Source organism: Electrophorus electricus, chromosome 17 (genome assembly GCF_013358815.1).
Source record: "Electrophorus electricus isolate fEleEle1 chromosome 17, fEleEle1.pri, whole genome shotgun sequence".
Lineage (NCBI taxonomy): Eukaryota > Metazoa > Chordata > Actinopteri > Gymnotiformes > Gymnotidae > Electrophorus > Electrophorus electricus.
In genome coordinates, this window is record NC_049551.1 from 14384920 (window position 1) to 14402939 (window position 18020).

The 18020-nt window shown below is 43.7% G+C and overlaps 1 protein-coding gene across 1 annotated transcript; it reads left to right on the forward strand.

Annotated features, from left to right (window-relative positions):
• The first annotated feature begins 873 nt into the window (after positions 1-873).
• On the forward strand, positions 874-14850 carry pcp4a (Purkinje cell protein 4a). Its single transcript, XM_027015462.2, has 3 exons — positions 874-982; positions 12625-12676; positions 13762-14850. The coding sequence occupies exons 1-3, from the start codon at positions 974-976 to the stop codon at positions 13893-13895; spliced, it is 195 nt and encodes a 64-aa protein (XP_026871263.1). The 5' UTR covers positions 874-973; the 3' UTR covers positions 13896-14850.
• Positions 14851-18020: the final 3170 nt, after the last annotated feature.

Here is an 18020-nt window from a genome sequence, read left to right on the forward strand (position 1 = left end):
CTCAACCCACCATTTACACTCCAACAATTAAGTGAATTTGTAGACATTACACAGACATTAAAAACAAATCTGACAGAAATTTAGATGTGAAGTGGCCAGAGTTTGTGTTACAAACTATTAGACTAGATTCCCACATGTGGATTTCACATTCACCTTGATAAAATAGCATTTTTGTATCTAAAATATTTTGATCTTCAGGATCCTCTTGCCCTGCTGGCCTCTTTTTAAAAATCAAAATATGTTCACCTATTTTAATGCATGTCTTGGCTGACTTTTTTTTTAGTTATTCAAGATGACAATGCTGACTGGTTTAAGACCCCCCCCGGTCTGTTGTTTTATACAAAAGGTGGAGGTGCTAGAGGTGGAGGGCCTGTGGGCAATGCTGATGCAGCTTCCTCCTGCTTTTGTATTAAAGATGAGATTGATCCCACTCCTGTGAGACCTCATGCTGCAGTGGAATTCCTTGTTTTATCTCAGCACCAGACACTGAAAGGGAGCTACTGCATCTGCATGTCTGCAGAACCCTGTCAAAAAGCCAGTCCACTCACGTTTTACTCACTGGTTTTATAACGCAAACTGCTAATCAATAGTGGGAAGATGAGTGAAGGTGCGGAAGATATTTAAGCGGGAGTTTCTCTGCAGCTTTTTAGCAAGTCAGCAGTGACTCCTCATGCTGTTAAACGCTTATTGTCTCAATGTAAAGGTAGTTTGCGATACACGAATCCTCCAAACTCGTGTACTATGGCTATGCCTGTATCGCTATTTAAAGATTAAACGGATGACATCAGAGGTACACACACCGACTGAATTCGATTGGTTTGGTGCAAACGTGATGACACAAAAGAGTTGGGGCTTCACCTATAAATCTGCGCTCTCGCAAACCACCTCGCAGCGCGGACGAGAGGACTGCATCACTGTGGCAAGCACGCACGCTCGGTGGTCTTGTGGAATCATCCCCTCATCATTTTGTATCATGAGCGAGGTGAGCTCTCGACCTGTACGACCAACTTTACAGAGGATGTGTTAGGTTGTCTTCAGATTATAATCTTAGGTTCGTCAAAGATCTTAACTCGTCGTAAAGCATATGGAAAGTCATGGACCTAATGTTAACGGTATATAACTCAAAATTATACCCGTTTCTACTTCAGATGATGTTTTGAGCTTTCTCTGGTATTGTTCTTGTCATCATTTACGAGTTTTTTTTTTCCACGAAAACGTCGTTGTGTAAGTCTATTTTTAGAGAATGGTACAGGTCGAAGAAGAGGAAGTGTTGCAGTAGATATACTGTGCCAATTGTAAAGCTGAAAGACTGAAATATTCTCGATTCAGCAAAGGCTATGCACATTCGCCGTCTTTGATGCTTTAGACATCCAAAGTGACAACTGTCGTTCAAGCTTAGTCCAATTTAGGTCGTAGCCTACAGAAGCAACAGAATCACTGCTGACACACGAGTAAATAATATGCGCTAAACTGGAAGTCTTTAAGTTCTGGTAATATTTAGTTACGGTTTCATTGTTTTATGGACTATTGTAGATTATTGTAGTCTAATAACCGCCAAAAGGAGTACATATACTTGTCATGTGAGATAAAACGATAAAGTGGATCGTTTAGGTGAAGTAATTTCGTAAATACTGAGTTACTACAGTTATTATTTCTGACGAGGGATCACCTGAGATAATTATCACGCGCATACGCACGCATGCTTATCTGCTATAATTGCTCGGTATAGATCTACTGCTGCAGAGGTAACAGCGCGTCTTTAAAGGCAGGATTTAAAATCCTACATAAAGGATAAGCGAAAGGATTCCAAATGACCACATTTCATCAACACATATGAAATGTAAAGCAGCAACATCGCATGAGTGTATTGACCCTCCGCGAGCTTGACTGGCAAGCAAAATTATGAGTGAGAGAAATGCACGTTGAGTTGCATGGTAGGCAGGATAAGAAGCACTGTATCTCGTTGGAACAAAGTGTATGCTGAGTACAAGCTTTAGTAGACCCCTCTATGTAGCTGTTGCTCAAGAGAAAGAACCATATGCAGCACTGCCTGACTGAGAGACATGCCACTGACCAATTCCAATAGTACATTCTCGTCATAAGAGAGCCAACATAGAGATTACAGCAATGCTTCATTACTTTCTTTGTACACTGAACCAAAGGGCACTGTCTTGAACATGCCAATATGGATTGATGTGGAGTGCAGGTCTTTGTGCAGTGCATGTCTGCATTCAGAGGAATTTCCAGTTGCTTGATATTAAGGGAGATGTGTGAGTGTGTGCTTGTGTGTGTGTTTGTGTGTGTGTGGTTGGTGGTGGTGGTGGTGGGGGGTGGAGCTCTTTCAACTCCAGAGCAATGCTCATTCTCTGCAGGGTCCACACAGCTTGCTCAGCCCCGTGCTCACCCCTGCTCACCTGCTCTGGTGAGATGACCAGCTGCACCACAAGATAAGGTGACAGAATAGAGGGATGGTATCAAACGAATGCTGTGTAGTACGTTCTGCCAAAATGAATACACCCATACATTATATAGAGACCTTGCTGTGGTCATTGTGCACTGCTATCGAAAATATAATTACCTGTTTAGATTAGCTCGTATGTCTTCCACACTTAATGGTGGTAGTGCCTGCAGGGAATGAAAGTAAGTATAGAGAACGCAGTGAAATTTAAAAGAAAGAGATTGCACACCATCAGTGGTGACCTCCAGGCTCGTTAGAAGTTGATTGGTCTCATTAAGGGTCGATTGGTCTTCTCCTCTGCATTGAGGACTGTGCGACATTGGCAAACTTGTGCTGATGCCCCATGGGCAGAAAGCTGCTGAATCTGAGAACAGCATTAAATCTGAGCTGTCCGGATTTGGAGGGCAGGGCTCGGATGGCCTCTACCCATCCATTTTAAGCTGATTTTTAAATCGCTTGTCATTGCCATGTTGTAATGCATGGTGCAGGGCAGATTTTTGTATTTTATGGTGTAGGGTAGATTCACATTAGTCCATATCTGTAACGCTACATGATGAGGTTTGCTTGACTTTGTGGAAACTGTACTGTGTTGCTGATGACAACAAATCGCATGAAATCAGAAACATGATATTCTTAGTTACCACTGGGAAATAGCAAACCAGTATGCTGCATGTCCTGATGCCCCTTGCATCCTCACAGAGAGAGGAAATGCAACATCCACCTGCCCTGCTTCGCATACACCTACATGAGCTTGGTGAGCATTTTAGGTTATAATCATTTATACCTCAAACTTACAAGCTTACAAGCTTGAGCAGTGATGGAACCATGCTATCGGCCATTCATTCTATTGCTTTCTGTGCATTATAAATACTGCGATGCCCTACTGCATCTAGATCAGGTTAAATAAACATGATGTAGCCTGTTGTGTTGTAGTGGGAAGATGTTGGACCTAAATAGAATGAACACTTTATACAGCAAGACCTCTTGCAATACCGACAGTGGCTGCTGGACCAGATGGGAATCTGAAGCAACTCTTCAACATTACAAGCATTGGCAGTAATCGGGCACAACAACTGTTTGTGTACATTATGGTTCCATGGTCACGCTAATTATTAAGGAAACATATGAGTCACTCCTTTGGAAGACACATGCAATGCTGCAGGCATGGGGGATGGTATGACTCAACCAGCAATGCTCAAACCTCAACAGCTTCATGACACTCTCCCATCTGTGGGGATGTAGGCGCTTCAGCCGCAGTTCCTTGCTCACCAGTTTTCCCACTGGCCAGGCAATTTCTGGCATTGTAGCAGAGCTCTGATTGGCTCCCACAGTGCGCTGGCTCTGGCAGTTGCCGTGGGCGCACTATTCCAGAGGCACCTCCTGGGAGTGGTATACTGCTCGGCTCTCTGCCCTCTCCCGGGAGTGTCTGCATCCACGTACCGTATTGAGCCGCTTCTTAAAGCCACAATCAGCAGAAATGGGGGGGTTTCTTCTGCAGTTCCTTCCCTGTCAGAGAGGTGCGGGAGGCTGCGGGGAGCACTCCCAATTAGCAGGAAAACTTGGCCATGCCAGGGGCAGTTGAATGAAGGACTGGTGAGGCAAACTAGACTCCTCTCAGCATTCGGAGCCCAATTCAGCAGATTAAAAAGAGACTAGGGTGAATTAAATCCTGCTTTAGAAAGCCTGGGTCTGACATCTTTGATGGAATTGGAGCAAAACAAACAGAAATGAGTCCTGTTTGCAGAGGGTGAAATATAAATAGCAGAGAGAAGCCACTTCTTTTATGACTGGTCAGCACTGGTAGCATAACAAGATTTATTTACACACAGATATAGTGGGAATAAAGTAAAGGAAGCCTAGTCTTCTAATAAAGAAACGCTATGTATAAAATCCTTTTATGAGTCAGTTCCACGACTTTTATATAAGACTCCTCCACAGTTTAAAAAAATGACATCTGACTGTGCACTTTTGCCATCATACATCGAGACAAGATTTAAACTAGTGATTCATGCTTCTCCCTGCCCCAAGAATTCCTCACAGCAAGAACAGATTCCTCTCCGATTATCCGCAGTCCATCTAAACCATCATCGGCACTGTCAGGGATTGCTCATACCGCTGGGAAGGCAATTGCTAGCAACCAGGCCAGTGGTAAATATCAGCAGAAAGGAGGGATGTGGGATGAGGGGCAAACAGGTGGATGGAGAGGTAGTGGATGACCACAGAAGGAGCGAAGAAAGCGGCAATACAGGCCGAGAGAGGCTTTGAAGCTCCTCCTGGTTGTGTTGGCTGCTAGCTTCCTACCTACAGCGTGGAAGCCCACTCCTCACCAGTCGACAGGCAAGCCCGGCTGGCCCGAAGGCGGGTGTGTCCTCTGCCGATGACTAATCTGGAGGAGTGCTGAGGGCACCGGAGCCGGCCTGCTGCAGCTGCCGGGGCTAAATATTTGATGAGGCCGTGCTTTTTGCATCATTAGATTTGCCTGGGTGATCTCGACAGGAAAAATGCACAGCGGGCGTAGCTTATGCCAACGCTCTGAATCGAACTCAAGTGTGTGCCGAGAGGCCACTAGTGTGAACAGGTCAAACAGGATACGATGCCTTCTTGTGAGAGAGGCACATGACAAGGCAAATGATGTTTTCAGAAGTAGGCAACATTCAGACATATGCTACTTTCACACCTTCCCATAATTAGATATCCACATCTCCCATTCTTGAGTCTTTCTCTTCTGCTCTCTCTTCCTCTCCTTCTCTCTCTCTCTCTCTCTCTCTCTCTCTGTCTTTCTCTCTCTCTTTTTATCTCAGATGTTTATTTGCTGGATGATGAAAACTCCTAGAAACATTTTCATAGGCTTCAGCTGATCCACAACGCAATACTAGCTAAATCTCACTAGCCCAATTTAATCACTGTGCATCTGTTAAGTGGAGTCATGTTTACCCAAAGGGAAAACTGGAGTCAGCAACTCTACTGTCTGTATACAGAGGTCAGTATTAAAGACCCAAAACAGTTACCTAAAAAGAGACCCGTGCACAGTGATGCATAAACAGCGAGTGAGAAACAAGGATGACTTTGAACCATTTTTATTTCACAGTCACTTCTCCAAGGTCACTCCAAACTTGCTTTTCTCCTTTGTCTCACTGTGGCATTTTTCATAGTGACTGCGTGGGCATTTACACATGAAAGGACCGAGCCAACCAGAACAAAGAAACACTGCACTGCCGTCACTGCCGTAATAGAACAGAGATTTTCACTCAGCTTTTATTTTCACTCTTAAAACTGAGAATACAGAGGCAACAATTGTGTAGGCATTGCTTTCCTTACAGAATCATCTAATAGCCAATAAAACATTGAGAAGTAGCATTTCGTTTAGCTGGTCCAGCTTTTGGGGTTGGAAAGACGATGGCGGCAGAGAATATGAAACTATTTACATACTGAACAGCTGTAGTGCCAGCTGATACCCCCTATATTTGGATGCTGGAGGCACAACACTTTCTATTTGTTTGAAGGAATGCACTTTTGATTATTTGATTCTGATCCATGATATCCGGGAGGGGATGTTATTACTGAGCTGACGCACACTGATCAAGAGTTTACAAGAAACTCAAGCTGATCTCATGCAACCAGCAAGAAGATTTTTGGGTAATTAAGGAGCCATGTACACATGAGCCTCACCCAGCAGTGCAGTGTGTGCTTTTCACAGTGCTGTCGTGGCTGAAAGTCTTGCAAGCAAATCTCGGAACATGTTTAGTATAGAGCTGTTTCCTTTTTGGTCTGGGAGCTTGGCATGTCTTCAGGAAAAAAAAAAAAAGAGAGAAAACAAGAAGGAGACTATAATGATTTTTTTTTAAATAAAGATTTTTATGGCAGTCGGCCTAGCTCTGAATGTTCAAAAGCTGATTTACAAACAGCTAGACTGGATACCGTAACACGTTGTCGTTCATTAAATGCAACATACATATGACATTCAGATGATATTATGTAATTGAAAATGACATATGTCTTACACGTCGGCTGTAACTCACATTGCTTTTGTAATTGTTTTGAGTTGCTCTTAATGTGCCAAGTATGATACCTTCCAATTTCAGCCTTAATTCTTCCCATTAGTTTGAACCATCTGTTATCCTTCAAATTTGTCACTTTGTCTGTGTATGAACAGAAGGCCGCTTTCTCTCTCTCTGTTGTGCTGCTGTAGTCATCTGTGGCCTAGTTGAGAGTCGCCCGTTTAAATTGTTAATAGATGATGAGCACAGCTCGAGACCCCTCTAGAGCACTCAAGCTGCCAAAAGACCCAAAATAGCTCGACAAACTGCCTGGATAAAAACATTGTTTATTTATCCCTTTAATCCCCTCATTCTTTTCACGGGTGAGGAATCTCTGGGAGGTGATGGCAATTGTTTATGCTTTTATTTTGGAATGCTTAAGGGGTGGTTCCTTTGTGTTTATTTGAATTCTTACGGATCAAAAGGAATCTGTCAGTTGAGTGAGTTGCGTTGACTCAGAATAAAGCCAGCATGGGGTCCCAGCTCCAGTGAGCTCATGGGTATGGCTGCGATTGGAGAAGCACACTAAGAGCCAAACCCTTCTGACAAATTTATACGCAGTACTTTTTATACCCTCCAGATATGCTTTATAAACGCATGACAGTCCTGGAATTTAGATCACCACCACTAACTGACAAAAGATGATTAAAATCAATTGTTAATTGATTAAAATCACCAAGCACTCTGCAGGTGCTGCTGGTGATTCTAACAGTAGTTTTGCGTGTTTTATAATGCTGTAGATCAACATTTAGCTGGGAGCAGCTCAGCCTAGATTAGTGTAAATCGATTCAGATCGCCCGGGACTGCTGGGGAGGAATGGGTTAATCCCTGCAGCCCAGAGGGCATGACGTGGCACGACTTCCTGTGGTAGATGGTCGTAACAGGCTCAGGAGTACCGAGCCCTGGACTGCAGCGGTTTAAACGTGCTGCCCTGGAGCTGCTCTGCGTGCCGAGTCGCACAGGCCCCGAGCAAAGTGCCGTTTGTGACAGGGCACGCACCTCCGACCTCTGCGAGCGGCAGAAACACCGAGCTCTCACCTCACACACCGTCACACCCATTCAAGCAGTAGCACTCAGTGGAGTCCAAGTTCCCTGGCATCTGTGAATCGAAATCGATTACTGAACATTTTACAGGAGCAAGCACGTACCAAGTTACCAAAGGGTGTGAGCAAACCTTTTCCCTCTAGCCTGGATTTTTTGTTTGTTTGTTTGTGCTGCTGGATTGGCTGGCTTGCCTGTTCTCCCTGTGCTTCTGGCTTATCTGCTCTGTGCACCACCTTACTGCCACCATCAGGTCAGTGCCGTTTCATCCACGCAGGAGAAGAGCATTCAGTGTTCTCTAACCTTCCTTGCACATTCTGCTTGGTCTGTGCTGCTTGCCAGTTTAAAACATCGAACAGTCCCGACTTGAAAGCATAAGCAGAAGAGGCTGTAGAAAGCGCAGAGGAGGAAGCAGTACACTAGTGTACTCTAGCACAGGGCGGAGGAGGAGATCTATAGCTCTTGCCGCACTTCTCCTCACCTGCTGCTCTGTATTTCCAGCAGCTACGCGTCCCCGTCGATGGGAAGCTTCACTTTCCTCGTTCTGAATTTTCCTGCCGCGGGAGAGAACCATGGCTTGGTTTCCCTCCTGATCTCTGCTCTTATGGCGAGGCACCACTCATTTTTCTCACGGAGGCAACACTGATGGAGGAGGGTGGAGGCACACACAGAGTCAAGACAGCTGATTAGAATTCCAGCTCCTGGCCCACTTGGGGCTTCCTCGTCAGGGATAAGACACCGTTGGCCCCCAATCGCCATTAAAACACACACCAGCTGTTCTGTTGTGGAAACAGTCAGAGATATTTCACCCTGCTGGGATGAGTACAGTCAGCCAGCTCACAATATAACACCCATCACAGTTAATGTGTCACATGTTGATATATTGTGATGCATGATGACATCATCATTTGGATCACTATAGTTCATGTTCGAAACATGTTCAGGAATTAAAAACTAGATTAAAAAAAAACTTGACTTTTTAAAAATTTCATTAAAGTATTAAAGCATTAGCCAGTAATGTAATTTGACAACTTGAATATTCACTGCCAGACCTGTGTGCCATCTACCTCTCAGTTGTTATAAACAGGTAAATGCGTAAATATCAATCTACCGGTTCAAAACTGTGAAAAATGGAATCGCTATTGAACAATGTATTGTAGTATCAGCACAGAGCTACTGGACTTAATGTACTCTACCATTATGGAATCCCTCACTCAGCAATGCTGCAGCTACCACTAAATTAAAATGAGGAATGTTTTCATGACGCCAGCTAGCTTTCTAATACCTCTTATTCATTATTACAAACATTACCAAATTTAGATGAAACATTTCTCATTTGACTTTACTTGTGTTTATGACATAATGTGAAAATTTCTTATGCAAGCTTAAAACATGCCGCATTGTGCAATGGGCATTCTGACAACCATCCTGTAGGGTTACTCCAGCTCCGTATTGGTATTAGCAGTAAACTGGTCTCTGGTCTCTGGCACTTTGTGTGAACACATGGTGTTTGCGAAGGTGGAGCAGTCTCCTCTGCCTACCAGTGTGTGTGTGTGTGTGTGTGTTTTTTTTTTCTGATGAAGGCTTTCCCTCCACACCACTTGCTGATTGTTGCAGTCTGTCCACTTCACTGCAGTCTCGTCAGTGTCTCAGATGATAATGGATGTTAATTAAGACCCAACCTGACTATAGTCTCTTGTGTTGTCTTCAAGACCTTCGGTTATTCATTTATTATTCAGATGTATGAATAGATTTGGAGCAATGGTGTGTGCCAACCAACCCTACACCCCTCTGCCCGCACACACACACACACACACACACACACACACACACACAGTGCTTCAACACTGTGCAACACAATGTGCAACACCATGAACCATCTGTTTAACTGAGTTTACATGGCACACGTTCAGCTGAGTGCTTCCTTTTCCCTCCCCTGGTCCTGCTCCTGGTCCTGATCCTGGTCCCGCTCATGGTCCCGCCCCTGGTCCTGCTCCTGGTCCTGGGCCATGTTGTGGACTGTTCCACAGCAACCCTAGCAGTACTGTACCTCCACAGGTCCGCCTGCCACCTTCCATCCGTGGTTCACTCGGGTGGAGGGACAAGTGCCGAACATATGTATCTACATGTTGTCTGGGACCCAACGCTGCAGCAAACCTCACACACATTGCTTTTACATCAGTGGAGCCGCTTATGTCACCCAAGTGACCAGTGTTATGAATGCCATGTAATCACATTTATGGCAAGGATCATTAAGCTCAGAGTGGGGACTTGGACTGGCTCATCATGGAGAGCTAAGTCTCTCTGCTTGCGGCAGAGGGGAAAGCACCTCCCCTACTGTCTCTCTCCAGTGTTTGCTCAGATAAACAGGATTAGATCCTGGGGGTGGGTGGTGGCGGGGGTATTTTTCTGCAGTGAGGAGAAGCTCCCTGACACTCCTCCTCTGCAGAGAATGAGTTTCCTCTCATCACATAAAAACGGGAGGGGGCTTCAGCTGTGTGTCCAAAAATGTGATGTGTGTATACATTTGTCCTTGTGTGACATTCAAATACATTGACCAAATGAGCTGGAATGTCTAGATTTCCTAATGACAGGCAAATATAGCTAGTTAATATTGATCAGTACTCAGGATGGACTGTTTTTTTTTTCTCAGGGTTTGCGTTCTCTCTGAAGTGGTGGTGTTCCCCTCAGCATGCTCATATTCATTCATACAATCCAGTATTCCCTTCTGCACTTAATGTGTCGCTAAAATGCTTCTCCTCCAGTGCAGAGGATGGTGTCTCCTTATGCAATCTGACATGGCAGGGAACCCCCCCGATCCCAGATCCCCGATGTTACCGGGACTGTATTAAGGAATTCATATCGGAGCTCCCTTCCCCCTGGACCAGGAATGATAATGGCTTCTTAATGCGGCACAATAACGGAATGATTTGTATCAGCTGCAGAAACACCACCAGAGAATGTGTGAGCCAAGTGACCGTGACCAGGCGCATGTGAATCCACTCACGTCTCTAATCCCCCCACCCCCCCACCAAACACACACACACACACACACACACATTCTTATGCTAATGAAACACATTTATCCAAAGCCAGGAAGACAAAGATAGAATTGAAGACAGTGCAGATCGAGGCTTCGGAGACGAGTGGGAGAAAGAAAAATAAGATGGGGAAACGGTGCCAACGCTTTGCCACTAATCCTCCCCTCCCTGCACATTATGACACCATTTATTATGCAACCGGATCCATGCAGCGCGCAGTCACTGAGAAGAGAGCAGCCGTGAAGAGCAGGCGTGGGGCTGGTGCCACCCCACTTCAGCAAATCTACCAATGTGTGTGTGTGTGTGTGTGTGTGTGTGTGTGTGAGTAAGTGCCTGTGTATGTGTGCTTACCCACATTGGGTCTCAGACAATTAGTGTCATGCATGGAGAGATATTTGTACAATTACAGGAGTGCAGCGTTGTGTTGAGGACAGATTAGATCAGGATTTATGACGACCCTTAGCGCCAGTTTACTGCACACAGGTTAAGTCTTGTTGTAGATTAAAATTCACTGTGGATTCACTCTCTGAAAATCCCTTTCAATCCAGGGTAGTCTTAATCTGTGTTTTGAAAGCCAGCCAGGTGTATCCATGCCAGATATGTTTTCAAGTGTGTGTGTGTGTGTGTGCGCGTGTGCATGTGTGTGTGCTCGCAAACTGGACACGTGTGACATCACAACAAAGGAAGAAACGATGTGTGCTTACATTTTCAATTCTGATTATTGACAAGGCTACTGTATCTGTTAAAGGCTATCTGTATCTGTTTGATAATATCTCACATTACATTATTGCTCTTGCAGTGTTACTATGCCATCAATTACAGTGTAACAAACTGAATAACCATAACAATGTGCAACAATGCATTGATGCTCTGAATATTATGCATACAGAGTACAAAATAAGTATAAAGTGGCAATAATTGCTGCACTTTGTTAATTGATGGCACAGTTATACTGTAACAGTGGTGATGTAATGTGTTACTTATGTCTTGTAATTATCAATTCATGGCTTACATAAATATATGTATAAATATAAAATATGTATAAAATGTGAACCACATAGTACTCTTGAAGATTGATGCTGGTTGAAGTTGTTTTGTGCAGCCACAAAACTACACTAAATTACATTAACTACATTGGCTTAATCTCCCTTGTTATGTTATCCTTGTAATTAATTACTTTTAATTTCTTTTATTCCATATGCAGGCCTTCTGGCAAGCATACTGCATTTTGTACTGTATGCTTGCATACTTCTCAGTTTGTGTGTGTGAGTGTGTGTGTGTGCGCGGGCGTGTTTGTTAAAAGTATGCTTTATGGCTCTAAGTTGGAAATGGAGGGTCATCGGATGCCTTTCGGCTGGGATCAGCCGGTCCGTAGCAGGGGCTGTGGTGTTTGTGCTGAGGGCCAGCAGGGCAGTGAGATGGCAGCGTGCCAAGCCCTCTGCTCCCACGGGCCCGCAGGCTTGGGCATCGCCGCATCAGCCCTGCTCTGAGCAGCGCCTCCTTACATGATGGAGTGCCACACTGACACAGGAGGAGAAAAAACACCAGCAGGAACCCACTTCCATGTTCCTTCCATGCTGTTCCATGCATGGCTACTAAATGGAGGAACAGATGGGTTTGCGTGGAAGTGGGTTTCCCTTGCTAGCCTGCACCCAGAGCAGGGGGAAGAGAGGAGATCTTCCCTGGCCTTCGTTTCTCTCCCTCGGTGGCATGGCTTCAGAGCAGAACATCGAAAGATTCCCATGAATTATTCAGGACGCAATGTGCAATGGCAGCAGTGTCAGTCTTGTCTTTGGTGCTTAAGTGGTGAGGCGCTCTCTGGCATACAGGAATTCCACTTCTCCTGTCTCATGCCGGCCTCCCCTCAAAAACCTACCGACATCACCATGAGCCACTTTGTTGTCACTGTAGCAGTTTCTTGTATGCTGTTTCATATGGCATAACAATATTGGGATGTATCAAATATATACCACATACTGCTGTTTTTATTATTATGTGAGCATGTATTAACTTGCATCAACCTGCCCTTTTCTGTTTGCGGTTGCAGAGACAAGGTTCCGGGGCAGCAACTGGAAACACCAAACCTTTATCGGGTCAAGGTAAAGTCCTTCTAATATTCGGTCTGGAGCTGATTTAAAAGGGTCCAGTCATTTCCTTTGCTGCTTTTCCCTGCTGGGCGACTCTGTCCTCGTGAATCCGTTGACTGCCCCCCCCAAAAGCAATGTGAGGAGTGATCCGACTAATCAGCCTTCATCCATGCCAATCTCATCTCCATGCCATGCACAGAAGAAACAGCAAGGCTGGCATGCTCTGCAGGGTTCCCGCACAACGTACCCTCAGGCCCTCGAGTGAGAGGATCGCGCCTCTTACATGTACTCGCCGGTACACATCCGGCTGCGGCACATGGGTAGAGGTCCATCTGAAATGTACGGATGGCATGGTTTATTGTTCCGCAGTTTAAAACCCCTCGAAACGTTCAGCTCAGAAAATCATTTCTTGGAGTGACGAACAGAAATCCACTGAATGTGTTTAATGCCAGATCAAGGCATTTTTTAAACTGTTTTCAATGTCCTTGTGCTGTTTTGAGGAATTTCCAGCATAAATTGCATATTCAAATTATGAAACTGTTAAAAGTGGCCTCTTTGTAGGAAAATAGGTAGATAGACATTGCCAGGTGCATATGCATGCTACCTTTGCAGTATAAATGCAATAGTTTATTGGCTCCCTTCAAAATGTGTTATGAAAAAACATAGACTCACAATCTCATGTCATTTTTGGTCTTAAGATTACCTCTCGATGAGTCCATATCCCTGTGTGATGGCCTGTTTTGAGAAACAGATCCCTTTTTCCTTGTTTCTTTGATGGGACATGATGCTGAATGTGCAGAACTGGTGTGACACCTATGGTCTCTATTGCTTTAGTCTGCCTGTGTAGCTCCTTATGGTGCCGTGAATGGTAAGGAGCAACTTATAGTAATTTTCACAATACGTTTCAAAGATACCTGCTCATAGGGTGATATGTGAAGGCTATTCTTGAGGAGATCCAGGTCAGCCTTTGTTGGTCATATGAAGTTTTTTTTTAATTAGTTTTTTCTTCAGAGAACTTGTTTAGGTTCAGACCATTTGTTAAGATGGTTAATTTTAATATGGAGCAGGCACTAAAGCACAGCTATTCCTGCGCACAGATGCATCCAAGAAGGACATCCCTGCTGAGGACTTTGACATCGACATGGATGCCCCTGAGACTGCAAAGGCTGCTGTCGCCATCCAGTCGCAGTTCAGGAAGTACCAGAAGAAGAAGCAGGATGTGAAGTCCTAGGCTGAGGAGGGACACACCCTCTGGAGGCCCTGGAGTACCATTGTTTGGGCTGGCTGTTTGCATGTCTAATAAACCATACCATAGTGGACTTGTGGGTAGGGATGGGGGTACTTGGGGTAAACGGACTAGAGGCATAACATTAATCATTATCCTGTCTGTCACTGATATCTACCTGGATTAATAAATGTTATCATTTCAGATTTGATTTCTCTGTCCAATTAGCTTTTAGGTCTTTTTAATCCTTCTATGCCCTAATTTGTGTATTGATTTTGATTTCAAATGTGTTCTGATCTGTTCAAATATGTTCTGAAAACTGCTGTCTCAGTTGCACCCATCGATGTTAAAGATTTTTTTTAAAAACATTGCACCCGGGCCTGCTTTCAAATATGTGATCCATTCATTGCTTGGAAACACAGCGAGATATTTAATGTACTGACAGTGTGAAGCTGTGCTATGACTGTTTCCCAGAGGCAAAATGCTGAAAGTCGACATATTGTGGAGGTTTACCATAATTTTTATGTCAGGGAGTCACCTGGCCCTAACCTGCTGGAATCATTTCATCCCATGTGGCTAAAGCGTTTTGTTTCAGGGCCAACAAAGCCACTCTAGATGAGCTAGCTGATGGATCCTGGATGCTGTTACGAGCCACTGAAGCCGTGACTACCGCATTTATGTGACTTCGTTAGTGAGGCAACTGATACCTAGACACAACGCTTCTTCAAGCGGTATTCTTTCCCCTTTCACATTCATAGTGTTGTATTTTTTTCCACCACTGTTCATTATTCTTCTAACTGTAGGCAGTGGCATCTTGAGTAATCACTTTGTTTGTGATACAACCTTCATCATTTCCTCTAAACTTTGTTTTACCAAATGTGACATGTACTACACCATTATCAGACACTTTGAAATGATATACAAGCCGAATACAAATGAATAAATATTGGGAAGAACTGACTAGATGACTGATATATATTTGACTTTAAATCGCTAAACTGAACCCAACACCTGACCTTGAACTGGACGTCCTTTGCGTAATCTCACCGTCTTTGTCTTCTTTACCGAAGTGGTCCAGAGTAGAGTAGTAAAGTTGCTGTTCAAGGCGCAGTGTTAGGCAATTTCTCATGAGCTTGCAGCGAACTCCCGACCCTGTCTAAGTGTATCGATCTGTCCGTGGGACTTAATTGTTTTTGGAGCAATAACGTTGAAGAGCCCCATCAAAAAGACAGGCTACTTTCCTCCTGTAGAGAGAAATATAACTGTATATAATATTACCGGGGGGGGGGTACTAATTAAGTACTGTGTAGACATAATATTTTCTGTCATCTAGAAGCAAATGGCTTTGCACAAGAACAACCTATGATATTGCAGTGTAATTTTATAATTCTTGCACTGTCGATTAAAAGGACAGCAGGGTCTGCTGTATTCAAATTTTAAAAATCTATGAAATTATCATTTTAAAAACATCCTTTTTTCTGAGGCTAAGAAAATAGCATCTGAGTACCTCTGATTTGCTCTGAGGCCGAGCTACGATCCAGGACAAGCTGTACGCAGGGATATCACATATCTAGGAAATCCGTGCACTTCGCGTTGACTCCACTGCATGGGAGTCAGGTCAGACCGTGACAATGTACTGCTTGTGTTCTACTTTTTAACACAATTCTTCTTACTATTTGTGGGACCGAGTGCCAAACTGGGTTTATATTAACAAAACAGTCCTGCTAGTTCTGTGATCTAAAAAGAACTCTTCTCAGCCAAAATCAAACTTCAATCATAATGATGGAAGCAGCAAAACCGAGAAAAACAGGGCACTTGTAGCAGCTGCATCAGAAACACTAAACGCTCGAAAGCGCTTCCAAAATGACTAACCAGTGTATTGTGGGTGGTTCACAATTTTGGAAGTCTACCGTTTCGCAAAAAAAATATATATAAATAAATAAATAAAAAATAAAAAATAAAATAAAATAAAAGTACATTGTGTTTGTATGCTAAACACCAGTCCTCCTCCACAATCCATCAGAGTGCTGTCGAAAGTGTGAATACTGCGTGCATAGATGCTTTTCACATTACTCATAGCTGAACTTTGAACTTTTAAAGATAGTCATCACGGAGTGCCAAGTTGAATTGTAGGCTCCGGTATAGGCATGAGCAACCGGCTAAACTTAGAGAAAACGCAAAAATAACGCCCACTTGCAAGAAACCAGAGCAGTGAGGATGCCGACTAGGCATGTCAAGATCAATATTAGTGATTCATCGCACTAAAGCCATACCCTCCAAATATTCAGAGACGCTCACAGCAGATATTTATTTCTGTTTGCCAGATCTATAAGGGCCTTAAATCTCTACTTTATGGCATAGAATTAATAGCAGACTTAGTTCAACAAAACCGAATTTTAACATTCCAGTCCATGTTGCAATAATTTGGAGCACTTAAAGGGAAGCCCTAAAAACGACTGATGCACCCCCTAGATTTCACCCTGCAACACTAGCTGCAGGCGGCCCTCGCTCAAGTGGCTGCTGACAGCTCCTTTAGACTTCAAATGGAGCAGGCGAGAACGTTTAATGCAGCGTAATTAAAAGAGATAAACCACGTGTTGTCCATTCCCAGATGCAATCGCTGTCTGGCGCCTGACAGCTCCGTGCTTGTCGCGGAAGACCAGAAGACAGCACATCAGTCTTTATTTACGACAGCGGTTAATAACGCTGAGTGACAGTGCGTAAATCTGTGCCAGCTCGTTTAATTTGTTGCGGGCTTCATAGGAGGAAGGCGAATGTAGTTGTCGCACAGAGTAATACATTTCCCCATTACCCAACGTCGGTTATATAGAACCATCAAACCAATTTTCAGTGCAAGCATTTGGAGAAAGGGCCCTGCCGAAACCTTCGCAATCAACAGCAGCACCACTTGCCCGGCAGAAGCGAAACGCCAGGTTCAGGGGAGACGCTCTGTTTTGTCGAAGTTGCATTCCTGCTGCACTTTAGAATACAAGCCGCGTGGGTCTTCCCCAGATAACCTCGTCACTCAAGCCTGAGTATAGACGTGCACGGGACGTTAATTGTGTTCATATGGCTGTGCTGTTCGTATCTGTGCTGATTAAAGAGCATTCTCTATCCCGATCCATTTTCTTTATAATCATCGTAGGCGCCATCGTGCCATCACGATTAATCCATCTTTGTCATTTGCGGCACTGGACAGGTAAATGTTAGGCATACAAAACTTGGAGATATCTGGGGAACAACCTTTTATTAGTCAATTGGAACTGCATGGTAAATCTTTATTGGAGTGACAGCTGTGAACACCCTGTCCAAAAACATAAACAAAACAAAAAAACATCTGTATAAGAAGTTTAACAGGAGGGGGATCTTCTAATGAAATATACTGGCATTTGATCTCACAGCATTCTTAATCATTCCTCTTCCTGCAAGACAAAGTTCATTGCAGAGCTACAGTTACAGATTGCACACAAACCTTAAATATTCACATAGAATCCGATTCTCATTCTTTAAGGGTATTCTCTTCAGATTGTCTCGGGTATTTTTTTCCCTGTAGAGGAGCACGACCGCAATGCAGCAAAAATAAATCTAGTGAACACAAGCGAGTGCCCTGCAGACGTTACCTAGTGCACAACGCACAGGGGGTTCATGAGCAGACATTTTCTAGTGCAGAGGGAAGCAAACTATTAAGAATAACCTCCCCTGGACATAAAATCAATATTTACCTTGTAAACAACCAGTGGTAATTTACACCTGAATAAACAGTTTCAGATCGTCTGCCCCTTAAAGTCATATGCTCACAACATAGGTTAGATACAGTACAGTATAAAGCAAAAGTATTTCAGTTTTTTTTTTTTCCATATTGCACCATTAGAGAATGGGACACAAATAGTCGTTAACCAAGACTCAGTTTCCTAGGTAAAACAATATATGTGCAAACTGACTAAGGACTTTATTAATCAAATCAAATCTTTCCCTGTAATATCCACAAATAAAAGTGATTTCTCATTTAATATATATATTTATATATTTATAGTCATAAGAATACTAAATCTTCACATTTGATCATTTCATAGTGAAAAAAAATTACCAGCTGGACAGTCCAGCTATTATCATCTTCTTTATGATCATTGT